The sequence below is a fragment of the Oncorhynchus masou genome, chromosome 25 (genome assembly GCF_036934945.1).
Source record: "Oncorhynchus masou masou isolate Uvic2021 chromosome 25, UVic_Omas_1.1, whole genome shotgun sequence".
Classification (NCBI taxonomy): domain Eukaryota; kingdom Metazoa; phylum Chordata; class Actinopteri; order Salmoniformes; family Salmonidae; genus Oncorhynchus; species Oncorhynchus masou.
The window spans coordinates 11,037,400-11,065,223 of NC_088236.1; the positions used below are offsets into that span (position 1 = coordinate 11,037,400).

At 43.2% G+C, this 27,824-nt stretch overlaps 1 protein-coding gene across 1 annotated transcript in view; it reads left to right on the forward strand.

Annotated features, from left to right (window-relative positions):
- The first annotated feature begins 1,188 nt into the window (after positions 1-1,188).
- The window catches only part of ckap2l (cytoskeleton associated protein 2-like), a 37,627-nt gene continuing 10,991 nt past the window's right edge, over positions 1,189-27,824 (forward strand). Inside the window, exons 1-8 of the mRNA XM_064936689.1 lie at positions 1,189-1,353; positions 1,781-1,847; positions 3,249-3,309; positions 3,641-5,259; positions 5,658-5,856; positions 17,474-17,629; positions 17,992-18,052; positions 25,846-26,014. Coding sequence (XP_064792761.1) covers positions 1,284-1,353; positions 1,781-1,847; positions 3,249-3,309; positions 3,641-5,259; positions 5,658-5,856; positions 17,474-17,629; positions 17,992-18,052; positions 25,846-26,014 — 2,402 coding nt within the window. The 5' untranslated portion in view covers positions 1,189-1,283. The remainder of the gene's footprint in view (positions 1,354-1,780; positions 1,848-3,248; positions 3,310-3,640; positions 5,260-5,657; positions 5,857-17,473; positions 17,630-17,991; positions 18,053-25,845; positions 26,015-27,824) is intronic.

Consider the following 27,824-nt stretch of genomic DNA (forward strand, 5'->3'; position numbering starts at 1 on the left):
TTCAAATGAAAATTGATATTCTCTGTCATCGATTATTATGGTTGGCTACTGTAATAACATGGTTATGTAAAGAATCAGACAACATCCATCAAATACCAGAACCACAACAAGAACAAATATGAGAGGTATACCTACATTATACCAGTAATAATATCAGTGGTGTAAAGTTAAACTACTTTAAAGTACTACTTAAGTCGTTTTCTGGGGTATCTGTACTTCAGTACTTATATTTTTGACAACTTTTCCTTTTACTTCAATACATTCCTAACGAAAATACTGTACCTTTTACTCCATACATACATTTTCCCTGACACCCAAAAGTACTTGTTATATTTTGAAAACTTAGCAGGACTGGAAAATGGTCCAATTCACTCACTTATCAAGAGAACATCCAGGCTCTTAAACATCCTAATGTTCAGATGGAATTGTTCATCAGTAAAGCAGACGCCAAGGGATTCGTAAAAACAGAGGTTACAAATGAGTGGCAAGAGTTGTGGATCAGGAAGAGTAAAGGAAGACACCTGTATAAGATCCAGGAAAAGGTGGGGGCAGGGGGTCCTCAGACCAAGAGAGAAGGGAGGAAAGTGTAGGTGCGAGGCTGAGACTGGGACACACAAGGCTCAATAGTAAGTTGAAAGTGGCGGGGAAACATGATCATCGTCACACCTCTCAGATGGAGACAGTGGAACATGTTATATTTCAGTGCCAGAAATGCATGAGACAAAGGGATCAGTTGATATTAGATTTGAGGAGTAATGGGTGTTGAATAACCTGGATTAAGTGAACTGCTGGGAAAATCTTCAAGGGATGATTTGAAATCCTACCCAATAATCTTGTCTCCCTAACGAAACTAAAGACATAATTAAAAACTACAACACTGAAAGATTTCCCCCAAAATGCACTTAATCCTGGCTCTTCAACCCCACTACTCCTCAAATCTAATAACAATCGCTCCCTTTGTCTCATATATTTCTGATGTTCCATCATCTCCTCCTGACAATGATCACACCTCCCAGTCAGATGTTTCCCCACCACTTTCAATGTTACCATCCATATAAAACCGACAGAATTAAAAGACGCATTGGAGTAGCTGTCTGATTGGGCGTGTTTTGTTTTTTTCAAATATTTGAACGAGCCAATGGGAAAAGAGTGGCGTTGCCCCGGCAATTTCAAAACAGACCACGAAATAGATGAAGTCGGTTTGTTTATGTTAGCTCGCTAGCAAGCCATAACTTGTATTCCACTAAAATAGCGAAACATTTAGCTAGCTACACTAAAATAACATGTCTCAAGTGACTAGATTACAAATAGCAATGGACGCCGAAGAAATTGTTGCCCAACTTAACAGAAAAGGTATGGTGTAGCTAACGTTAACAAATATACCGCTAGCTCTATTATTTGCTTGCTAACAATGACTGCTAGCAGGCTTCTTCAGCTTACTAACTATAGTTGTTAGTCATAATACAATGTAAACAATACGTTTTTTATTTATCATTCTGTCAAGTTACAGTGGAAAAAACTAGATATAGGCTAGCTTAGTTCAGAGGAAACTTATGGAGTCTTTTGGGACATTGGGCTGTCTTATTGACTCCCTAAACGAGTAACGTTAACGTAACTAGCTAGAACCATCACCTGTTAGAACAACAATGTTGCAGCTAGGGCTAGCTGATGTTAGCCAGCTAATTTAATGTTAACTAGCTAGCTATCTTTACCACTATTGACCAAATAGTGGAGGAGTAAGTTAAGGGTTTGTTTTAAAGTTGCTTCTTGTCTTTCACAGAATTGCGCAAGCAGCAGTTGATAGAGTACTTAGCAGCAAAAGGAAGACTGAAGCCACCAAACCCAAAGTAAGAAATCATCATGGCTTGACGGCTATCTTCTTGGCCATTTATATAGCCTATATAAGATGATTCATTCATTCAAGGTTTATACAAATGTCTATGTTTATACAAACAATAGTCCAAACCCCATGTCTCTACCATATATGGTTAAAAAGTTGCCGAAGATTTACTCTGAGAATTTAGCGTTAATGGAATTGTTATGATCAAAATCTGGCCGTTGCTCCGCGGCAGCCGCTAACTACGAACGTCAAACTGACAAACTATCTAGTGGCTGCAGGTTCGTGAGTGAAAACATGGCATTTTTCAAAATTAAATCCCTTGAATAGAAAACCGAATAGCTTGGTAAATAAATAATTAACCCTAACAGACTGAATTGCAATATCCACCCTCCGCGAAGACATTCGGTTCTTGTTTGCATTGTATATTATTATTCTGTGGATTTTATATGGCGGTTGGTAACCAACTTTAAACTGCATTACTGCCACCAACTGGACTGGGGCATGGATCAGAGACAGTGAAGGTCTAAATCCAACCCAATAATCTTCTCCCCCGAAGGAAACAAAATACATAATTAAATACTTCATCCCCTGAAGATTTCCCCAGCAGTTCACTTAATCCAGGCTATTCAACACCCATTACTCCTCAAATCTAATAACAACTGCTCCCTTTGTCTCATGCATTTCTGGCACTGAAATATAACATGTTCCACTGTCTCCATCTGAGAGGTGTGACGATGATCATGTTTCCCCGCCACTTTCAACTTACTATTGAGCCTTGTGTGTCCCAGTCTCAGCCTTGCACCTACACTTTCCTCCCTTCTCTCTTGGTCTGAGGACCCCCTGCCCCCACCTTTTCCTGGATCTTATACAGGTGTTTCCTTTACTCTTCCTGATCCACAACTCTTGCCACTCATTTGTAACCTCTGTTTTTACGAATCCCTTGGCGTCTGCTTTACTGAAATGATGAAAGCCAAGGATCTGGAGGTGAATCATCTCACAACACCTTCAATGAAAGGGATACAGTTTAAACTAGTAACGGTCACAGCAAATGAACGTTCTTATTTCATCAACACGGTCAAGTACTAGTATGTTAACGTTGTTCTCTACAATATTATAATCTAATGATTATTAGCACTTTGGGACATCGGCTGATGTAAAAGGAGAAAAAAAGGTCTTGATAAATACATTTAATTAATTATATGTCATTTATAATGACATCAGGCAACAAGAATGATGTTTTCACATTCATTTTGGTGCTCCCTCTTGAATTGCCCTGTTTTTCTATAGGTGGTATTGTATTGCAGCGAGTGAAAGCCCTACGGTATTAACTAGTTGCAATATTTCAGCTTGACATTTTTTAGCCGTAGTCTTTTGTAAATAATGTCCTATCACACATGACTGATTTCAGACCTTATCTTCGAGATGCCGTTAAAGCAAAGCAGATCACCCTGTCTACCGTGAAGGATGATGTAAGTATTGGAGCCAATCACTTTCCTCTCCTTGACACCATCTCTCGCAAAGCAAACCTGTCAGTTTGCTCACTATCAATTATATAGTGAGGCTTGAATTATAGTAGGTACCGTGTGGCTCAGTTGATTGGACATGGAGCTTGCAATGTCAGGTTTGTGGTTTTGATTCCTACGAGGGACCAGTATGGACATTTTTTTTAATTAAAAAGTGTGCACTCACTACTGCATCTGCTAAGTGACATCTAAAATACTAATTAACTGACACGTTGAGGTGTCTTTAAGCAGGAAATAGTTACGAACTATATCAACTGATATTGTTTTGTAATTACAGCTGGACCCGGGAAAAGAGAACCGGGGTCCAAATACTCTCAAGATGAAAAAGAGAGTGGTGAAGGTTCGACCTCTGATGGCCAATGCCGTTTCCCAAACCACAGGCACCTTCTGCAGTACCACCAACAAACAGAGCTCCGCCAACGGTCTCCTCTCTGCAGCATCGAGTACCGCACGTCTCAACGTGCTCAAAGGCATTACAAAGCCTTCTGCGGTTGCCCCAAGTCACCCAACCAGCCTGAAGACTGCTCCAGCCAGATCACAATCCACTGTCCCTACCAAAAGATGCCCAGGCACCACCAACCAACCCAGAACCCAGCCTAATCCAGCTGTTAAAGTCGGTAACACATGCCCGAGCTCAGCCATACCCCTGGCAAACGCTGGTAGAACACGTTCAGCCAACACAACCAGACCAAAGTCAAATATTACTGGGAAACCCGCTAACACTCTCCACACAGCCGGCACGCGGCCCAGCACAGCCGGCACGCGGCCCAGCACAGCCGGCACGAGGCCCAACACAGCCGGCACGCGGCCCAACACAGCCGGCACGCGGCCCAACACAGCCGGCACGCGGCCCAACACAGCCGGCACGCGGCCCAACACAGCCGGCACGCGGCCCAACACAGCCGGCACGCGGCCCAACACAGCCGGCACGCGGCCCAACACAGCCGGCACGCGGCCCAACACAGCCGGCACGCGGCCCAACACAGCCGGCACGCGGCCCAACACAGCCGGCAGTGCCAGAATGAGTCCGAGCACAATGGTTAAAACCAAGACAAGCCTTGTGTCTGTCCAGGTGCAGCCTAGAAGCACCACCGTCCATGCTCCAGCATCAGTCTCCTTCACCCCCCTGGTCTTGAACAGAGCATGCCCAAGCACCAGCCCAGTCCCAGCGATGACCCAAAAGCCACCAGTTACGACTCAGAGGAGAACGAATCCCTTCACTGGCATGAGTGAGACTAACCAGAGGACAACTGCCTCGGCTGCGGACAATGGGCAAAGGAGGAGCCAAGCTGTGAGCGGGACTGATTCCAAACCACTCCCAGAGAGATCCAGTAAACCAGCAGGGCAGAAACAACCTGTCACTGGACCTAAACCCACCATCCAAGGCCCTACTGGTCCTGGGCACAAGACTGCAGCTAAGAAGCCAGGAGTTATTCAGAGGGCTGCATCACAGCACAGGGCCGAGGCTAGAGGAGCAGGAGCCAGCACTCAGATATGGAAGGCTGCCTCTCGAGCCTCCACCGGGATTCCAGGAAGCCAATGGCAGAACACGGCTCTGAGTAGGGCCATGCATGCAGCCGTGGCTGCGATGGGACAGAAAAGCAGCGCCGAGGAAAACCGAGACATGGAGAGCGGGTCGGCAGACACCAAGAATGAACCCAATGCTCCATCGCCCTCATCAACATCTCCGGCGTGTTGGCCTAGGCCTCACAGCAGCACAGCAAGTGGTGTGTGGATCCCCCAGACGGTGCCTCGCTCAGCCAAAAAGTCCAGCCATGGCCAGGAGGAGGTGGAGTGGGAGGCTGGTGTTGGCCTTAAGACACCCAGAGACCAGGCCAGGGTCGTGCCCAAAACCGAGGGCCGCAGGAAGATGACAGCTGCCCAGGAAGAGAGAATGTAAGTGTTTTTTATTGTCAATTAGATAAGTACTAGGAGGTAGAATACAGTAAATTTACAATTTTGTGATTTTAGCAGACAATCTTATACAGAATGACTTGAAGTCTTAAAATATTAAACTCTAGACTGGTTGAATAAGGCCTTGGATTACACAGTGCACATAACTACTGTGATTTTGTTTGTTGAAATAACAAAATAACACCAAGATAACATTGTCATTTCACTTCAGCAAAAGGTATGTGAGTTGGTATCATAGCATATGAATGTGCTGGGTCTTTTCCATTATACCACCATATTCTTTCCACCCAGCACCTCATTTAATAGTGTGGTTGAATTGGACTACAAACATCTGACATTTTACTGAACAACCTTATATTCCACTCTGTGTGTGTCTTCAGGCAGAAGCTCCAGGAATGGCGTGAGAACAGGGGCATCTCCTACAAGCGTCCCCCCATGCCGGTGAGGCCTCCTCGGGTGCGGCGCACCTTGGCCCTTCCTCAGGCTTACTGGGACGGTATGGAGGAGGAAGTTGAGGCCAGGTCTCTGGTTGAAGCTGTGGACCGGTGCCTGTCTGACTGCATCAAACTGCTGAATGAGGTGTGGCAGAGGAATGGGTTGGGTTAGATTACAGGAATTGAAAATGTATGACAAATCAACTGTGGATTGTGATCTGCCTGGAGCCGTCTTCAGGCTGGTTGAGTGACCGCAGAAGGGTCGGCAGGGTAGCCTAGTGGTTAGAACGGTTAGAGCGTTGGACTAGTAACTGGAAGGTTGCAAGTTCAAATCCCCGAGCTGACAAGGTACAGGCAGTTAAGCCACTGTTCCAAGGCCGTCATTGTAAATAAGAACTGGATCTTAACTGACTTGCCTAGTTAAATAAAGGTAAAATAAATCAATAACAACTGGGGGGGTTGATTGTTGCTCTGTTGGCGTTTTGGCCGTTCACATGGCGTTTTCCCTCACTCAGCCCACCCGCACATTCTCCCGACCGGCAACACTAACGCTGCCAGTCGTCAGCAAGACACTTTTTCATAGCTATTAAGTAGTAAATTACCAAATTCCCAATAAAAATAGTAATTAAATAGAGTTGTGTAGTAATGTGAATAGGTAATATCCCTAAACTCTCGTCATCACTACTCAAATGACAAAATCATCAGTACTGACTTTACCCCTCATGTACATGTAGTAAATAAGTAGTGAAACAACATGTTGTTGAGTAGAACTTGTAAGGGAGTGATGAATACGAGGTGCATTTTTTTCTTCATGGGGTTATGGTGATATGCCATCTGGTGGCAAGTAGGAACTATTGCAGTTATTTTTTTTTATTATTTACTATTACAAATTGAGTTAACAGTCCTTGAATTTGACTTGCCACTGTCTATATGAACCCTGTAGAAATTATGTTAGCTTTCTCATACCAGCAACCAGTGTGTTTCCACTAGAGGTCGACCGATTAATCGGAATGGCCGATTAATTAGGGACGATTTCAAGTTTTCATTCCAATCGGAAATCCGTATTTTTGGGCGCCGATTTTGCTAATTAGTTTTTTATTTAACTAGGCAAGTCAGTTAAGAACACATTCTTATTTTCAATGACGGCCTAGGAACAGTGGGTTAACTGCCTTGTTCAGGGGCAGAATGACAGATTTTCACCTTGTCAGCTCAGGGGATCCAATCTTGCAACCTTAACTAGCCCAACACAATAACGACCTGCCTCTTTCTCGTTGCACTCCACAAGGAGGCTGCCTGTTATGCGAATGCAGTAAGCCAAGGTAAGTTGCTAGCTAGCATTAAACTTATCTTATAAAAAACAATCAATCATAATCACTAGTTAACTACACATGGTTGATGATATTACTAGATATTATCTAGCGTGTCCTGCGTTGCATATAATCTGACTGAGCATACAAGTATCTGACTGAGCGTTGGTAGGCAGAAGCAGGCGCGTAAACATTTATTCAAACAGCAATTTCATGCGTTTTGCCAGCAGCTCTTCGTTGTGCGTCAAGCATTGCGCTGTTTATGACTTAAAGACTATCAACTCTCAAGATGAGGCTCGTGTAACCGAAGTGAAATGGCTAGCGAGTTAGCACGCCCTAATTGTCGTTGTGTTGCTGGTTCGAGCCCAGGGAGGAGCGAGGAGAGGGACGGAAGCTATACTGTTACACTGGCAATACTAAAGTGCCTGTACGAACATCCAATAGTCAAAGGTTAATGAAATACAAATGGTAGAGGGAAATAGTCCTATAATTCCTATAGTAACTACAACCTAAAACTTCTTACCTGGGAATATTGAAGACTCATGTTAAAAGGAACCACCAGCTTTCATATGTTCTAATGTTCTGAGCAAGGAACTGAAACGTTAGCTTTCTTACATAGCACATATTTTACATGGAACATATTGCACTTCTCCTTTCTTCTCCAACACTTTGTTTTTGCATTATTTAAACCAAATTGAACATGTTTCATTATTTACTTAAGGCTAAATTGATTTTATTTATGTATTATATTAAGTTAAAATAAGTGTTAATTCAGTATTGTTGTTGTTGTCATTATTACAAATTAAAAAATCGGCCGATTAATCGGCATCGGCTTTTATGGTCCTCCAATAATCAGTATCGACGTTGAAAAATTATAATTGGTCGACCTCTAGTTTCCACTGCTTTTCCAGTTACTGTTCTGCCTGTCTAACGTCCCGTCTAGACCACGTCCCATGTGTCTCAGTTGGTAAAACATGGCACTTGCAACGGTTGTTGGTTCAATTCCCACGGGGTACCAGTACAATAATATATGCCCTCACTACTGTAAGTCGCTCTGGATAAGTGACTGTTACTAGATCCCTTCTGTGACATTCCTCTGGGACCGATGGGGTGGTGTGTTTCAGTGGAAGAGACCAGCACAGCAACTGAATGTAGACCCAGCCCTTCTTACACAATGTGTTTCAAGGTTGCTTGGCCGGTTGCTTTGTGTGTTGCCATTAATCCAACACATGGTCAGGTCAGATGATGTAGTTTCTATTATTCAGGAAATAATGGCCCAGTAAAACAGACAGGGCTTTGGTCAAAAGTAGTGCACTACTTAGTGAGGTGGTTCTCTAACCTTTCCTTAGGGACCCACAGATGTTTTGCAATTTTGCTGTCGCCAAATGGCTCACCTTGGTGATTCAGTGAGTCGGGTGTGGTTAGTAGAGAACCACTGATGTAGGGCATAGGGTGACATTTGGAACACAGCCTCTGCCTTCACTGCCAGAGCAAGACACTTGAAGGAACAGGTATATTGTTCCGCAGGTGCTATTCATTCGTGGTGCAACTCTTCCAGGTTGTGTAAGACATGTACATAAACTCAACAAAAAAAGAAACATCCTCATTGTCAACTGCGTTTATTTTCAGGAAACTTAATGTGTAAATGTCGTTCTCATTAGTAGGCTTTGTATAGCAGCCTTGTATAACCACCCCTTTGGGCTGTAGGCCTAAGAACGCGTCCTGTTAAGTCTTCAAACAGTAACTTACTTAGGCCCATTTCTATATAAACTCAGCAAAAGAAGAAACATCCTCTCACTGTCAACTGCTTTTATTTTCAGGAAACTTGACGTGTGTAAATATTTGTATGAACATAACAAGATTCAACATCTGAGACATAAACTGAACAAGTTCCACAGACATGTGACTAACAAATGGATTAATGTGTCCCTGAACAAAGGGGGGGTCAAAATCAAAAGTAACAGTCAGTATCTGGTGTGGCCACCAGCTGCATTAAGTACTGCAGTGCATCTCCTTGTCATGGACTGCACCAGATTTGCCAGTTCTTGCTGTGAGATGTTAACCCACTCTTCCACCAAGGCACCTGCAAGTTCCCGGACATTTCCAACAGGTCCCAGACGTGCTCAATGGGATTGAGATCCTGGCTCTTTGCTGGCCATGGTAGAACACTGACATTCCTGTCTTGCAGGAAATCACACACAGAACGAGCAGTATGTCTGGTGGCATTGTCATGCTGGAGGGTCATGTCAGGATGAACCTGCAGGAAGGGTACCACATGAGGGAGGAGGATGTCTTCCCTGTAACACACAGCGTTGAGATTGCCTGCAATGACAACAAGCTCAGTCCGATGACGCTGTGACACACCGCCCCAGACCATGACGGACCCTCCACCTCCCAATTGATCCCCCTCCAGAGTACAGGCCTCGGTGTAATGCTCATTCCTTCGACGATAAACGTGAATCCAACCATCACCCCTGGTGAGACGCAACTCGTCAGTGAAGAGCACTTTTTGCCAGTCCTGTCTGGTCCAGCGACGTTGTTGCCGATGATGTCTGGTGAGGACCTGCCTTACAACAGGCCTACAAGCCCTCAGTCCAGCCTCTCAGCCTATTGCAGACAGTCTGAGCACTGATGGAGGGATTGTGCGTTCCTGGTGTAACTCAGGCAGTTATTGATGCCATCCTGTACCTGTCCCACAGGTGTGATGTTTGGATGTACCGATCCTGTGCAGGTGTTGTTAACCGTGGTCAGCCACTGTGAGGACGATCAGCTGTCTGTCCTGTAGCGCTGTCTTAGGCGTCTCACAGTACGGACATAAAAAAAAAATATATATATATATATTATTTCAGCTTTATTTAACCAGGTAGGCAAGTTGAGAACAAGTTCTCATTTACAATTGCGTCCGGGCCAAGACAAAGCAAAGCAGTTCGACACATACAACAACACATAGTTACACGTGGAGTAAAACAAACATAGTCAATAATACAGTAGAAAAATAAGTCTATATACAATGTGAGATAAGGGAGGTAAGGGGGAAAAAAGGCCATGGTGGCAAAGTAAATAAAATATAGCAAGTAAAACACTGGAATGGTAGATTTGCAGTGGAAGAATGTGCAAAGTAGAGCGAGAAATAATGGGGTGCAAAGGAGCAAAATAAATACAGTAGGGAAAGAGGTAGCTATTTGGGATACATTATTATAGATGGGCTATGTACAGGTGCAGTAATCTTTGAGCTGCTCTGACAGTTGGTGCTTAAAGCTAGTGAGGGAGATAAGTGTTTCCAGTTTCAGTGCTGCTTTTTGTAGTTCGTTCCAGTCATTGGCAGCAGAGAACTGGAAGGAGAGGCGGCCAAAGGAAGAGTTGGTTTTGGGGGTGACCAGAGAGATATACCTGCTGGAGCACGTGCCACAGGTGGGTGCTGCTATGGTGACCAGCAAGCTGAGATAAGGGGGGACTTGACCTAGCAGGGTCTTGTAGTTGACCTGGAGCCAGTGGGTTTGGTGACGAGTATGAAGCGAGGGCCAGCCAACGAGAGCGTACAGGTCACAGTGGTGGGTAGTATATGGGGCTTTGGTGACAAAACGGATGGCACTGTAATAGACTGCATCCAATTTATTGAGTAGGGTATTGGAGGCTATTTTGTAAATGACATCGCCAAAGTCGAGGACCGGTAGGATAGTCAGTTTTATGAGGGTATGTTAGGCAGCATGAGTGAAGGGTGCTTTGCTGCGAAATAGGAAGCCAGTTCTAGATTTAACTTTGGATTGGAGATGTTTGATGTGAGTCTGGAAGGAGAGTTTACAGTCTAACCAGACACCTAGGTATTTGTAGTTGTCCACATATTCTAAGTCCGAACCGTCCAGAGTAGTGATGTTGGACGGGCGGCCAGGTGCAGGTAGCAATCGGTTGAAGAGCATGCATTTAGTTTTACTTGTATTTAAGAGTAATTGGAGGCCACGAAAGGAGAGTTGTATGGCATTGAAGCTCGTCTGGAGGGTTGTTAAGTGTCCAAAGAAGGGCCAGAAGTATACAGAATGGTGTCATCTGCGTAGAGGTGGATCAGAGACTCACCAGCAGCAAGAGCGACATCATTGATGAATACAGAGAAGAGTCGGTCCAAGAATTGAACCCTGTGGCACCCCCAGAGAGACTACCAGAGGCCTGGACAACAGGCCCTCCGATTTGACACACTGAACTCTATCAGAGAATAGTTGGTGAACCAGGCGAGGCAATCATTTGAGAAACCAAGGCTATCAAGTCTGCCGATGAGGATGTGGTGATTGACAGAGTCGAAAGCCTTGGCCAGGTCAATGAATACGGCTGCACAGTATTGTTTCTTATCGATGGCGGTTAAGATATAATTTAAGACCTTGAGCGTGGCTGAGGTGCACCCATGACCAGCTCTGAAACCAGATTACATAGCGGAGAAGGTGCAGTGGTATTCGAAATGGTCGGTAATCTGTTTGTTGAATTGGCTTTTGAAGATCTTAGAAAGGCAGGGTGGGATAGATATAGGTCTGTAGTAGAGGTCGACCGATTATGATTTTTTTAAACGCCGATACCGATTATTGGAGGACCAAAAAAGCTGAAACATGTTCAATTTGGTTACCACCGCTCAGTCAGATACTTAGATACTTGTATGCTCAGTCAGATTATATGCAACGCAGGACACGCTAGATAATATCTAGTAATATCAGAAACCATGTGTACTTAACTAGTGATTATGATTGATTGATTGTTTTTCATAAGATAAGTTTAATGCTAGCTAGCAATTTACCTTGGCTTACTGCATTCGCATAACAGGCAGTCTCCTTGTGGAGTACACAAGGACTAGTTAACTAAGGTTGCAAGATTGGTCCCCCGAGCTGACAAGGGGGAAAATCTGTCGTTCTGCCCATGAACGAGGCAGTTAACCCACCATTCCTAGGCCGTCATTGAAAATAAGAATGTGTTCTTAACTGACTTGCCTAGTTAAATAAAGGTGTAAAAAAAAAAAAAAAAAAAAAAAAAAAAAACGGTGTCCAAAAATACCGATTTCTGATTGTAATGAAAACTTGAAATCGACCCTAATTAATCGGCCATTCCGATTAATTGTCGACCTCTAGTCTGTAGCAGTTTGGGTCAAGAGTGTCCCCCCCCATTTGAAGAGGGGGATGACCCAGCTGCTTTCTAATCTTTGGGAATCTCAGACGACACGAAAGGGAGGTTGAACAGGCTAGTAATAGGGGTGGCAACAATTTCGGGCAGATAATTTTAGAAAGAAAGGGTCCAGATTGTCGAGCCCGGCTGATTTGTCGGGGTCCAGATTTTGCAGCTCTTTCAGAACATGACTGGATTTGGGAGAAATGTTTTTGTGTTGGTTAAGGGAAGTCAGGTCTGGGGAGAACCAAGGGCTATATCTATTCCTGGTTCTAAATTTCTTGAATGGGGCATGCTTATTTAAGATGGTTAGGAAGGCATTTAAAAAAAAAAAAATAGCCAGGCATCCTCTTCTGACGGGATGAGATCAATATCCTTCTAGGGTACCCCGCCAAGGTCGATTCGAAAGGCCTGCTCGCAGAAGTGTTTCAGGGAGCGTTTGACAGTGATGAGTGGAGGTCGTTTGACCGCCCATTACGGATGCAGGCAGTGATCGCTGAGGTCTTGGTGGAGGTGTATTTAGAGGGCAAGTTGGTTAGGATGATATCTATGAGGGTGCCCGTGTTTATGACTTTGGGGTGGTACCTGGTAGGTTCATTGATAATTTGTGTGAGATTGAGGGAATCAAGCTTAGATTGTAGGATGGCTGGGGTGTTAAGCATGTTCCAGTTTAGGTTGCCTAGCAGCACGAGCTCTGAAGATAGATGGGGGGCAATCAGTTCTAGAGGTCGACCGATTATGATTTTTCAACGCCAATACCGATTTATTGGGGGACCAAAAAAGCCAGTTTAAAAATAAAAGTTTTATTTGTAATAATGACAATTACAGCAATACTGAATTAACACTTATTTTAACTTAATTTAAAACATCAATAAAATCAATTTAGCCTCAAATAAATAATGAAACATGTTAAATTTGGTTTAAGTAATGCAAAAACAAAGTGTTGGAGAAGAAAGTAATATGTGCCATGTAAAAAAAGCTAACGTTTAAGTTCCTTGCTCAGAACATGAGAACATATGAAAGTTGGTGGTTCCTTTTAACATGAGACTTCAATATTCTAAGGTAAGAAGTTTTAGGTTGTAGTTAATATAGTATTTATAGGACTTTCTCTCTATACCATTTGTATTTCATATATCTTTGACTATTGGATGTTCTTATAGGCACTATAGTATTGCCAGTGTAACAGTATAGCTTCCGTCCCCCTCCTTGCCCCTACCTGGGCTCGAACCAGGAACACAAAGACAACAGCCACACTCGAAGCAGCGTTACCCATCGCTCCACAAAAGCCGCGGCCCTTGCAGCGCAAGGGGAATAACTACTCCAAATCTAAAAGCGAGTGACGTTTGAAACAGTATTAGCGCACACCCAACTAACTAGCTAGCCATTTCACATTGGTTACATCAGCCATTAGGCTGATAGGCTTGAAGTCATAAACAGCGCTGTGCTTGCGAAGAGCTGCTGGCAAAACACACGAAAGTGCTGTTTGAATGAATGATTACAGGCCTGCTGCTGCTCAGTCAGACTGCTCTATCAAATCAGACTTAATTATAACATAATAAAACACAGAAATACGAGCCTTTGGTCATTAATATGATCGAATCTGGAAACTATAATTTCGAAAACAAAACGTTTATAATTTCAGTGAAATACGGAACCGTTCGGTATTTTATCTAACGGGTGGCATCCCTAAGTCTAAATATTCTTGTTACATTGCACAACCTTCAATGTATGTCATAATTACGTAAAGTTCTGGCAAATTAGTTCGAAATGAGCCAGGCTGCCCAAACTGTTGCATATACCCTGACTCTGCGTGCAATGGACGCAAGAGAAATTACACTTTCACCTGGTTAATATTGCCTGCTAAACTGGATAAGAAGTTATAACTAGTGATTATGATTGATTGATTGATTGTTTTTTATAAGTTTAATGCTAGCTAGCAATTTACCTTGGCTTCTACTACATTCGCGTCACAGGCAGGCTACTCGTGGAGTGCAATGGTTAGAGCGTTGGACTAGTTAACTGTGTGGTTGCAAGATTGGAACCCCTGAGCTGACAAGGTGAAAATCAGTCATTCTGCCCCTGAACAAGGCAGTTAACCCACAGTTCCTAGGCAGTCATTGAATATAAGAATATGTTCTTAACTGACTTGCCTAGTTTAAATAAAAGGTTTAAGAAAAATCTTAAATCGGATATCAGCACCCAAAAATACAGATTTCCGATTGTTATGAAGACTTGAAATCGGCCCTAATTAATCGGCCATTCCGATTAATCGGTTGACCTCTAATCTGTTCACATATGGTGTCCAGAGCACAGCTGGGGTGCAGAGGGTGGTCTATAGCAGGCGGCAACGGTGAGAGACTTGTTTTTAGAGAGGTGGATTTTTAAAAGTTGAAGTTCAATTTATTTCCCTGGCCACATCTGCGGGCCTCATGCCTCCTTGCAGCATGCCTACGGCCAGTGTTTAAACCCTTAACAATGAAGATATGTGAAGCTATTTGGATTTTTACATATTATCTTTGAAAGACAGGGTCCTGAAAAGGGATGTTTATTTTTTTGCTGAGTTTACATAACCTGGGGCTACTAACATCACCTGATGGACTTTCCCTTGTTTTTTTTTTTCCATGGAGGAATTTTGTGTGTGAGGTGTGCGATTAATTTCTCGTAGCAAGATTAGTGAGGGGGAACATGATCCTTAAATTATCAATTTGATTATACACGGCTCAAAATAATAAAGGGAACACTAAACTAACACATCCTCGATCTAAATATATTCTTATTAAATACTTTTTTCTTTACATAGTTGAATGTGCTGACAACAAAATCACACACAAATTATCAATGGAAATCAAATGAATCAACCCATGGAGGCCTGGATTTAAAGTGGAAAACCACACTCCAGGCTGATCCAACTTTGATGTAATATCCTTAAAACAAGTCAAAATGAGGCTCAGTAGTGTGTGTGGCCTCCACGTGCCTGTATGACCTCCCTACAATGCCTGGACCTCCCTACAAACCTGCTTTCATCTGTGAAGAGCACAGGGCGCCAGTGGCGAATTTGCCAATATTGATGTTCTCTGGCAAATGCCAAACGTCCTACACGGTGTTGGGCTGTAAGCTCAACCCCCACCTGTGGACGTCGGGCCCTCATACCACCCTCATGGAGTCTGTTTCTGACCGTTTGAGCAGACACATGCACATTTGTGGCCTGCTGGAGGTCATTTTGCAGGGCTCTGGCAGTGCTCCTCCTGCTCCTCCTTGCACAAAGTCGGAGGTAGCGGTCCTGCTGCTGGGTTGTTGCCCTCCTACGGCCTCCTCCACGTCTCCTGATGTACTGGCCTGTCTCCTGGTAGCGCCTCCATGCTCTGGACACTACGCTGAAAGACACAGCAAACCTTCTTGCCACAGCTCGCATTGATGTATCATCCTGGATGAACTGCACTACCTGAGCCACTTGTGTGGGTTGTAGACTCCGTCTCATGCTACCACTAGAGTGAAAGCACCGCCAGCATTCAAAAGTGACCAAAACATCAGCCAGGTAGCATAGGAACTGAGAAGTGGTCTGTGGTTATCACCTGCAGAACCACTCCTTTATTGGGGGTGTCATGCTAATTGCCTATAATTTCCACCGGTTGTCTATTCCATTTGCACAACAGCATGTGAAATTTATTGTCAATCAGTGTTGCTTCCTAAGTGGACAGTTTGATTTCACAGAAGTGTGATTGACTTGGAGTTACATTGTGTTGTTTAAGTGTTCCCTTTATTTTTTTGGAGCAGTGTATATTGCAATATGGTTTTTTTTGCGCTAGTTGACTGTACCTGCACCAAAATGTTTCCGTAATAGCTTGTTCTCCATCTTCTTTTTAAATATAGTGAGCCCATTTCCTTTCAGCACTTATTTCCATGACTTATCAAAAGTCGTTTTCTCATGGCTCTCTTGTCCCTTTGCAGCAAACATATGGTGAGCAATATGTTTGGAACATCAAATCGTAATAAGTTTTGTATTGTTCGGTACCTGGCAATTCCCAGCCCTAGCATGAATAGAACTTCCTCAAGTTCACATGGAAGCAATAAAAAATAGTTTCCCGTAGCAACTTTGAAGCCGTTAAGTTGTTTACAGTAATGCGATGGGAAAGTGACTAGCCATTGTGTTTTTTTTTTTTTTTTGCTTGAAGACCGTTCAAAAAAAGGTCCCATGGTATTGTAAACTGACTATCTGTTTTCCAGTCTAGTAACATGACCTGTGATTGTCCTGGAAAGGAGGGGTGCGTCACGATATCTCCTTTCACCTGAAGTGTGTGGTTATTTCCAAATTTGTGATGCCATTCATTTCCTTTCAAGTCAGGGAAAGGGAAGGGAACACTTGCATACTTTGGGAGGAAGCCAAGATAATTTGGACATAACCTCACTACTGTTTTTTGTTTGATTTGTTCTAACACATACCGTAAACGTCGAGACCAAACAGAAGTGTTGGTTGACCCCTCATCTTTCCAGCGTGGTCTGCCTGACGGCCCCCTTTACTGAATAACACATTTGGCCATCATTAGCTGTAGGCTACTGATAATAGCTCACCTAATATTTGTGTAATTTGTTAACAGCCTTAAAGATTTGGGTAAACAGACTTAAATGACTGACTTTTCCCGTGTCTCTGACTTTTTCTGTGTCTGACTCTGCTTTGTCTATACTGATGTTTAGCCTGTTTTATCAGAGAGGGAATAACTCCACTGTTTGTATTCAACCATATTCCTAGTCACCTTGCCATGGTTAAATGCGGTGATTTGCGCTTTAAGTTTTGCGCGACTGCTCCCATCTATCCACGGTATGATACACGGTCTCTCTGGAAGGAAATCCTCACCCTGAGCTCGTCAACTTTATTATCCAGACACGGAACACTAGTAATATACTCTGAAGTTGTGGGTGGTATGCGCGCCCCCTGAGTGGGACTAGAAGTTTACTTCGAGTACATCTCTGGGGATGTTTTGGATCAGCCTCTGGAATCAGTTCATTTGCCTGGGAGGGGTACGAACAAAAGATAAGATTTGGGAGAGTTGTACTCCTGATGAGTTACCGCCGCTCTGATATCCAAAAGTTCTTCCCGGGGCTGTATGTAATAACACAACATTTGCGGTATTTACTTTGTATTATTTCCTACATTATTAGGCAAGCAGAGTGGCCAAGGGGCTAGAAGCACGGCTGCCCTCTATCGACGCCATCTATGTTTCTGACTGTTTCGGTGTCTCTGCCTGTGCTTCCGTGTCTGACTGACTGCTCCTGTGTCTGACTTTGTGTTTCTGACTGTGTTTCCCCCACCCCCTACAGGGCTGCCAGTCCTCCCAGGTGCAGGAGATGCTGTCCACTGTGCCCATGGCCGAGAAGTTCTCCAAGTACTGGATCTGCCAGGCCCGTCTGATGGAGCGCCAGGGCAACCTGGAGGTGCTGCCGCTGTTTGAAGAGGCTGTACGAGTGGTGTTAGAGGTATAGCATATTCCATTTACCTCACCCCTCGCTCTCTCTATACCTCTACCTCTCTATCTCTATACCCCATGCCTCTCTATCTGCTGCCCCTGTTAGGAGGCAGGACTAGTCTTCCTACAGGTGAAAGCTACTGTCTCATCCCTCTATCTGCTCTGATTTTCTTTTATCATTCTCTCCTTCCCCACCATGGGGAATCTTAGTCTAGCAACATCAATCCTCTCTCTCTCTCTCTAGCTCTGTGTGTGTATGTTTGATTAGACCTCTGAAGAATTCTCCAAACTAAATTTAGAGCTGCCTACTTTGGTATCTATTTAATTTAAACTAGTAATATGATGGTTTGGTATCTATTTCCTCTCTTTCAGCCAGTAGACGAGCTTCGGACTGTTGTGTTTGAGATGCTGAAAAAGAAGGAAGAGACACAAGGTAATGAGGAAACTAGAAAGGCAGCAACATCCCTAATAAGTGTCTCTGTCTCAATTCCTCACATCCTCTCCCCTTGCCACTTTCTCAAAAGGTATTGGAGAAGGTCAGAGGGGAGGGACCTTGGACCTTCTCCTCCAATATGGTTGAAAAGGAAGCGAAGAAAGACAAATTGAGATAGAAATTTGAACCAGTCTGCATTTGATTCCACATCTAAACTTCATGCCCCTACAAGGTCTGTCTCACTAATGTGACAGTTTTTACACTTGTTTAGGATACTTTGTTCCTGCCAAAACCAGCACGTAGATCTAGGAAGACACACTGCTGTGTCCATGACTCTCTTTCTGTTGGCCGTACCAGGGTCACACATCTTGAAAATGTTCAAATCAGTTTGCTGCTGTATTTGCAGTTATAGAAAATATGAAGTAAATATTCTTTCCACTGTCAAGATTTGTGGAAGGAATCCGACCGAGGCTCAAATCCTAAAAGAATGTATTATAGCTATCGCCTTGCTCTTCCATGTGTTGAGTCAGTTCCAGTATTCTTATCGTATGTTAATCATGTTGTCGTCATGGATTTTGACTGAACTAATAATGGGGGGGAAAGTGTCCAGACATGCAGTGAATAGCTGTGGTTCATGACTGCTGAAAGCCCCGAGACGTTTGATTTCACAAGAGAGCAGGTTTCTGACTCATGTTACTAGTGAATGATATCATTGAGAGGGGTTAAGTATGGATGTTGTTGTTATTATTAGTAGCAGGAGTAGAGGTCGACCGACTATATGATTTTTCAACGGCGATACCGATTATTGGAGGACCCCAAAAAAAGCTGATACCGATTAAATCGGCCGATTTGTGTATATATATATTTTTTTATATATAAAGTGGGGGGGGGGGGGGGGGTAGTATTTAGTCAGCCACCAATTGTGCAAGTTCTCCCACTTAAAGGTGAGAGGCCTGTAATTTTCATCATAGGTACACTTCAACTATGACAGACAAAACGAGAGAGAAAAAAATCCAGAAAATCACATTGTAGGATTTTTAATGAATTTATTTGCAAATTATGGTGGAAAATAAGTATTTGGTCACCTACAAACAAGCAAGATTTCTGGCTCTCACAGACCTGTAACTTCTTCTTTAAGAGGCTCCTCTGTCCTCCACTCGTTACCTGTATTAATGGCACATTACATTTACATTTAAGTCATTTAGCAGACGCTCTTATCCAGAGCGACTTACAAATTGGTGAATTCACCTTCTGACATCCAGTGGAACAGCCACTTTACAATAGTGCATCTAAATCATTTAAGGGGGGGTGAGAAGGATTACTTTATCCTATCCTAGGTATTCCTTGAAGAGGTGGGGTTTCAGGTGTCTCCGGAAGGTGGTGATTGACTCCGCTGTCCTGGCGTCGTGAGGGAGTTTGTTCCACCATTGGGGGGCCAGAGCAGCGAACAGTTTTGACTGGGCTGAGCGGGAACTGTACTTCCTCAGTGGTAGGGAGGCGAGCAGGCCAGAGGTGGATGAACGCAGTGCCCTTGTTAGATGATGGCACCTTTTTGAATTTGTTATCAGTATAAAAAACACCTGTCCACAACCTCAAACAGTCACACTCCAAACTCCACTATGGCCAAGACCAAAGAGCTGTCAAAGGACTCCAGAAACAAAATTGTAGACCTGCACCAGGCTGGGAAGACTGAATTTGCAGTAGGTAAGCAGCTTGGTTTGAAGAAATCAACTGTGGGAGCAATTATTAGGAAATGGAAGACATACAAGACCACTGATAATCTCCCTCGATCTGGGGCTCCACGCAAGATCTCACCCCGTGGGGTCAAAATGATGACAAGAACGGTGAGCAAAAATCCCAGAACCACACGGGGGGACCTAGTGAATGACCTGCAGAGAGCTGGGACCAAAGTAACAAAGCCTACCATCAGTAACACACTATGCCGCCAGGGACTCAAATCCTGCAGTGCCAGACGTGTCCCCCTGCTTAAGCCAGTACATGTCCAGGCCCGTCTGAAATTTGCTAGAGAGCATTTGGATGATCCAGAAGAAGATTGGGAGAATGTCATATGCTCAGATGAAACCAAAATATAACTTTTTGGTAAAAACTCAACTCGTTGTGTTTGGAAGACAAAGAATGCTGAGTTGCATCCAAAGAACACCATACCTACTGTGAAGCATTGAAAACATCATGCTTTGGGGCTGTTTTTCTGCAAAAGGACCAGGACGTCTGATCCGTGTAAAGGAAAGAATGAATGGGGCCATGTATCGTGAGATTTTGAGTGAAAACCTCCTTCCATCAGCAATGGCATTTTATTTTTATTTAACCAGGCAAGTCAGTTAAGAACAAATTCTTATTTTCAATGACGGCCTAGGAACAGTGGGTTTACTGCCTGTTCAGGGGCAGAACGACAGATTTTGTACCTTGTCAGCTCGGGGATTTGAACTTGCAACCTTTCGGTTACTAGTACAATGCTCTAACCACTAGGCTACACTGCCGCATTGAAGATGAAACGTGGCTGGGTCTTTCAGCATGACAATGATCCCAAACACACCGCCCGGGCAACGAAGGAGTGGCTTCGTAAGAAGCATTTCAAGGTCCTGGATTGGCCTAGCCAGTCTCAACCCCATAGAAAATCTTTGGAGGGAGTTGAAAGTCCGTGTTGCCCAGCAACAGCCCCAAAACGTCACTACTCTAGAGGAGATCTGCATGGAGGAATGGGCCAAAATACCAGCAACAGTGTGTGAAAACCTTGTGAAGACTTACAGAAAACGTTTGACCTCTGTCATTGCCAACAAAGGGTATATAACCAAAGTATTGAGATAAACTTTTGTTATTGACCAAATACTTATTTTCCACCATCATTTGCAAATAAATTCATAAAAAATCCTACAATGTGATTTTCTGGGGGGGGGATTCTCATTTTGTCTGTCATAGTTGAAGTGTACCTAATGATGATAAATTACAGGCCTCATCTTTTTAAGTGGGAGAACTTGCACAATTGGTGGCTGACTAAATACTTTTTTGCCCCACTGTCTGTCTGTGTGTGTGTATATATATATATATATATATATATAGGAATTATGACGCGTCGACTATTTCTCTCTACAATTTGTATTTCATATACCTTTTGACTATTGGATGTTCTTATAGGCACTATAGTATTGCCAGCCTAATCTCGGGAGTTGATAAACAGCGCTGTGCCTCAAGCATTGCTAAGAGCTGCTTGCAAACGCAGTAAAGTGCTTGAATGAATGCTTATGAGCCTGCTGCTGTCTACCACCGCTCAGTCCGACTGCTCTATCATATCAAATCGTAGACTTTATTATATTATAATTAACACAAATACGAGCCTTTGGGTATTAATATGGTAAAATCTGGAAACTATCATTTCGAAAACAAAACGTTTATTCTTCATATTTTATCGAACGGGTGGCAACCCTAAGTCTAAATATTGCTGTTACATTGCACAACCTTCAATGTTATGTCATAATTATGTACAATTCTGGGAAATTAATTACGGTCACACAGTTCGCAACGAGCCAGGCGACCCAAACTGTTGCATATTCCCTGACTCTGCTTGCACTGAACGCAAGAGAAGTGACCCAATTTCTCTAGTTAATATTGCCTGCTAACATGAATTTCTTTTAACTAAATATGCAGGTTTAAAAAAATATATACTTCTGTGTATTGATTTTATGAAAGGCGTTGATGTTTATTGTTAGGTACATTTTTCACCCCTTTGGCGAAGTTGTAGTAAACTGTGATTCGATGATAATCAATGCGGTGCCTGTTAATTTTATATGCAATGCAGGACTAGCTAGTTAACCTAGTAATATCATTAACCATGTGTAGTTTACTAGTGATAATGTGAATATTGATTGTTTTTTTTAAAGATAAGTTTAATGCTAGCTAGCAACTTACCTTGGCTCCTTGTCGCCACAAGGTCCTTTTTACCCTGCACTCGCGTAACAGGTGGTCAGCCTGCCACACAGTTTCCTTGTGGATTGCAATGTAATCGCCGTCCAAAAAGGCAGATTACCGATTGTTATGAGAACTTGATATTGTCGCGATTCAAAACCAAAATTTTAGTGAAAGTAGATGATGCAAACTAGCCACTTGTGAAATGCACTCAAAATTATAAAAACACAATCTCCATCTCGCTCGCTTGCTAGCTAGCTACTACGTTGTCTGGTCATCACTGGTTACCACAGCCACAAAGTCATTTAACTGCCTATTTCTAAAAATGTATCTTCTTAAAATCTGATGTTAAACCTAACCTTAACCACACTGCTAACCTTATGCCTAACCTTAAATGATGAACAAAAAGGTCATTTTTGTTTTCCAGATTTTTTTCCCCCGATATAACCAATTAACAATTTTATGGCTGTTGTAACTAGTGGAAACCTATCCGGCTGGGATGTTTGCACTAGGGCAACAACTGGATAAGGTAGCTTGCCTGTTCTGAAGAATCCTCTCTGCCCCAATTAGTGGCCCAATGTTCCTAACCGCTAGGGTACCTGCCCCAACCAACGGTTGTGACTCGAGGGATTACAGCTATGACCAGAAGTGACATTTCGTAGCCGGTTAGAATGTTTTATCTAACCCTAATCCTTTTCCTATTATTAACCATAGTCACCTAACCTGCCACATTAATTATCCTAACCTGCTATGAAAAAGTCACTTCCAGTTGAAGCTGTGTTCCCTCTTGTCACAACCGTTGGTGGGTATGGAAACCAATTTTGCACATTGTTTTGGGCTCCCAAGTGGCGCAGCAGTCAAAGGCATTGCATCTCAGTGTAAGAGGTGTCACTAGACACCCTGAATCGATTCCAGGCTGTTTCACAACCGGCCACGATTGGGAGTCCCATAGGGTGGCGCACAATTGGCCCAGGGTCGTTTATCAATGATAGAGGTACATATGATCATAAAGAATTATATCCGTTTAGAATCTAAACGTTGTCAATAAAGCAGTGAATTTGGAGCATAAAAACAGTGTGCAGCCCTTCATACCTCCCACAGTGTACCAATGTTCCGTCTTAACCTGTGTCAGTTGGGACAGGTTCTGACTAGAAAGGGAAAGGGGTTTACATAGTTGCACAACTGAATGCATTCCACCAGAACGCAGGTGAACGGTGAAATAAATACTTTCACAATTTCCTGTGATTTAGCCACCACAAATGTCTTTGCTAGCAAGTGCGACAGTGTCTTGCCAAACTGCAAGGTGTGTCCAGCGATTTTTACATTTTGACGTTCTATGATATCTCCACTTTCCAAGCGTATAATGTTAGGTTCTAAATGAACCGTGTAAAAACTCACCAATGATTATTGAAGCTCAAACCAAGTTTATTGACCCAACGGGTCAGACAGCTGGACAGACAAAGACATGTTCCCACCAGCACAAGTGTGTGTATATATACTAGAGGTTGACCGATTAATCGGAATGGCCGATTTAATTGGGGCCGATTTTCAAGTTTTCATAACAATCGGAAATTGGTCATTTTGGACGCGGATTTAAATAGATGTTTTTTTTTAACTAGGCAAGTCAGTTAAGAACACATTCTTATATTCAATGACGGCCTAGGAACTGTGGGTTAACTGCCTTGTCCAGGGGAACAGTGGGTTAACTGCCTTGTTCAGGGGCAGAACGACTGAGTTTTACCTTGTCAGCTCAGGGGTTCCAATCTTGCAACCTTACGGTTAACTAGTCCAACGCTCTAACCACCTGCCTCATGAGGAGCCTGTTACGCAAATGCAGTAAGAAGCCAAGGTAAGTTGCTAGCTAGCATTAAACTTAATCAATCATAATCACTAGTTATAACTACACATGGTTGATGATATTACTAGTTTATCTAGCGTGTCCTGCGTTGCATATAATCGATGCAGTGCTCATTCGCGAAAAAGGACTGTCGTTGCTCCAACGTTTACCTAACCATAAACACCAATGCCTTTCTTAAAATCAATACACAGAAGTATATATTTTTAAACCTGCATATTTAGCTAAAAGAAATCCAGGTTAGCGGGCAATATTAACCAGGTAAAATTGTGTCATTTCTCTTGCGTTCAGTGCACGCAGAGTCAGGGTATATGCAACAGTTTGGGCTGCCTGGCTCACTGCGAACTAATTTGCCAGAATTTTACGTAATTATGGCATAACATTGAAGGTTGTGCAATGTAACAGGAATATTTAGACTTATTGATGCCACCTGTTATACAGAACGGTTCCGTATTTCACTGAAATAAACGTTTTGTTTTCGAGATGATAGTTTCCGGATTCGACCATATTAATGACCAAAGGCTCGTATTTCTGTGGGTTATGTTATAATTAAGTCTATGATTTGATAGAGCAGTCTGACTGAGCGATGGTAGGCACAAGCAGGCTCATAAGCATTCGTTCAAACAGCACTTTCGTGTGTTTTTCCAGCAGCTCTGCTCTTTATGACTTCAAGCCTATCAACTCCCGAGATTAGGTTGGTGTAACAATGATGTGAAATGGCTAGCTGGTTAGCGGGGTGCGGGCTAATAGCGTTTCAAATGTCACTCGCTCTGAGACTTGGAGTGGTTGTTCCCCTTGCTCTGCATGTAACGCTGCTTCGAGGGTGGCTGTTGTCGTTGTGTTCCTGGTTCGAGCCCAGGGAGGAGCGAGGCGAGGGAAGGAAGCTATACTGTTACACTGGCAATACTAAAGTGCCTATAAGAACATCCAATAGTCAAAGGTATATGAAATACAAAAGGTATAGAGAGAAATAGTCCTATAATTCCTATAGTAACTACAACCTAAAACTTGTTAAATGAATTTCTTTTGGATGTTAAAAGGAACCACCAGCTTTCATATGTTCTCATGTTCTGAGCAAGGAACTGAAACGTTAGCTTTCATAAAATGGCACATATTGCACTTTTACTTCTCCAACACTTTGTTTTTGCATTATTAAAACCAAAGGGAACATGTTTCATTATTTGAGGCTAAATTGATTTTTATTGAAGTATTATATTAAGTTAAAATTAGTGTTCATTCAGTATTGTTGTAATTGTCATTATTACAAATACATTTTTATTTATTTTTTAAAATCGGCCAATTAATCGGTATCGGCTTTTTTTGTCCTCCAATAATCGGTATCTGTATCTGCGTTGAAAAATCATAAATCGGTCGACCTCTAATATATACCCCTAATTTAGATGAAGTCTCCTTCCCTCTAAACATCAGCAATAAAGCTGTAAAGTGATGTGGGTAATAAACTGTTCCTTCTCTTACTGCGACCTGAGCTCGGACCACATTCCTCACTAATCTACAGCTCTCCACCCTTATCAGTGACCGCAACCATGTTACATTCCCTTACCTTACCCAGTAACATTCCAAGCCCTGGCTCATCCCGGGGCGGCAGGGTAGCCTAGTGGTTAGAGCGTTGGACTAGTAGCCGGAAGGTTGCAAGTTCAAACCCCCGAGCTGACAAGGTACAAATCTGTCGTTCTGCCCCTGAACGAGCAGTTAACCCACTGTTCCTAGGCCGTCATTGAAAATAAGAATTTGTTCTTAACTGACTTGCCTTGTTAAATAAAAAAAAATTAAAACTGAAACCCGACTGGTATATTTAGTATATTTCATATTTTCAGTTAAGAAGTCAGAATCCATCAAATAGAATATAGTTTCGGTGGTGGTGTCATGAATGACTTTACGACACCAGGACATTGTGATATCCTGAAGAGGTGGGTGGATATATGGGACTTAGCGGTGTGTGTGCACACATCTCAGTAGGTGACTATAACATTCTTCTTCTTATTGCTACTACTTCCAGGTCAGTCTCCCGTGGCATCGGCGCAGGAGCCTGTAAGAGAGCAGGATGACATTATGGAGCTTCACTCTACACCAGACACCATGGCCACACCCACAGCCGTCAAAGCCCTGATCCGTGGTGACCGAGGAGGCTCGTCTGTGGTCAAGTACAAGATCACCGCCACTCCAGGGTACTCTATGACCTCTGACCTGACTGCCTATGGCCTCTTCCTCCTGTTTTGATCTTTCCCTGATCCGGGTTACCATCAACCATTTTAAAGCTACAACCTGATATTTGAAAAAAAAACAAAAAGGCAGCCCCATTACTTGTTTATATATACAGTCATTTTACCTTAAGCAGAGACTTGTATCTCCCGTCTTGCAGGTCCTTGCCTGCGTTAAAACCTTACAAAGTAGAAATTGACCTTCAGTGCATTCAGAAGGTTTTCAGACCCCTTCTTCTCTGCAGATCCTCTCAAGCTCTGTCAGGTTGGATGGAGCGCATCACTGCACAGCTATTTTCAGGAATCTCTAGAGATGTGTAATCATTTAAGTCCGGGCTCTGGCTGGGCCACTCAAGGACATTAAAAGACTTGTCCTGAAGCAGGTTTTCATCAAGGATCTCTCTGTACTTTCCTCTGTTCATCTTTCCCTCAAGTCTGAATAGTCTCCAAGTCCTTGCCGCTGAAAAAGAGCCCCACAGCATGATGCTGCCGCCACCACCATGCTTCACCGTAGGGATGTGCCAGGTTTCCTCCAGACATGACGCTTGGTATTCCGGCCAAAGAGTTCAATCTTGGTTTCATCATGGTCGGAGAGTCCTTTTGCTGCCTTTTGGCAAACTCCAAGCGGGCTGTCGTGCCTTTTTTACTGAGGAGTGGCTTTTGTCTGGCCACTTTACCATAAAGGCCTGATTGGTGGATTGCTGAAGAGATGGTTGTCCTTCTGGAAGGTTCTCCCATCTCCACAGAGGAACTCTGGAGCTCTGTCAGAGTTACCATCGGGTTCTTGGTCACCTCACTGACCAAGGCCCTACTTCCCCAATTGCTCAGTTTGGCCAGAAAGCCAGCTCTAGTCTTAGTGGTTCTAAACGTCTTCCATTTAAGAATGATCAAGGCCACTGTGTTCTTGGGGACCTTCAATGCTGCAGAACATACTTTTTTTCGTTCCCATCCCCAGATCTGTGCCTCGACACAATCCTGTATCGGTGCTCTACGAACAATTCCTTCGACCTCATGGCTTGGTTTTTTTCTGACATGCACTGTCGACTGTGGGACCTTATGTGGGACTTTACAGCTGTGTGCCTTTCCAAATCATGTCCAATCAATTGCATTTACTACAGGTGGACTCCAAGTTGTGGAAACATCTCAAGGGTGATCAATAGACACAGGATGAACCTGAGCTCAGTTTTGAGTTTCATAGCAAGGGTTCTGAATACTTATGTAAATAAGGTATTTAATAAGGTTTTTTATTTAGTAAATTATGAAAAAAATGTTTTTTTTCCGCTTTTTTCATTGTGGGGTATTGTGTGTAGATTGAGCAACGTATATTTCATAGAATAAGGCTGTAAAGTAACAACATGCGGAAAAGGGAAGGGGTCTGAATACTTCCCGAATGCACCGTGGGTATTCCTCTTGTCTAGTTGTGTGAGGGCAGTGTGGAGTGAAATTCAGATTATGCCATCAATGGATCTGTGGGGGTGAGTATACATATCGGAGTAGGTAAGGCATGATGGAGTTGTTTGCCATAACCAGCCTCTCAAAGCACTTCATGATTACCGATGTGAGTGATAGGTCTAACTGGTTTCTCCAAGGGGGCTGACCCCATTTAGTCAACTGGTTTGATTGTTTGGTCGATAGGCTCTTGGTCGATCAAGATTTCTTTAGTCGAGCAGTCGCTATTTTTATTAATTTTTTCCCATTGTGCACAAGACACCTGTCTGAGTCACGCCTGTCTCTGGACTAATCCATAGGAGGCCAAGGGGGTGGCACAGTCACTCTT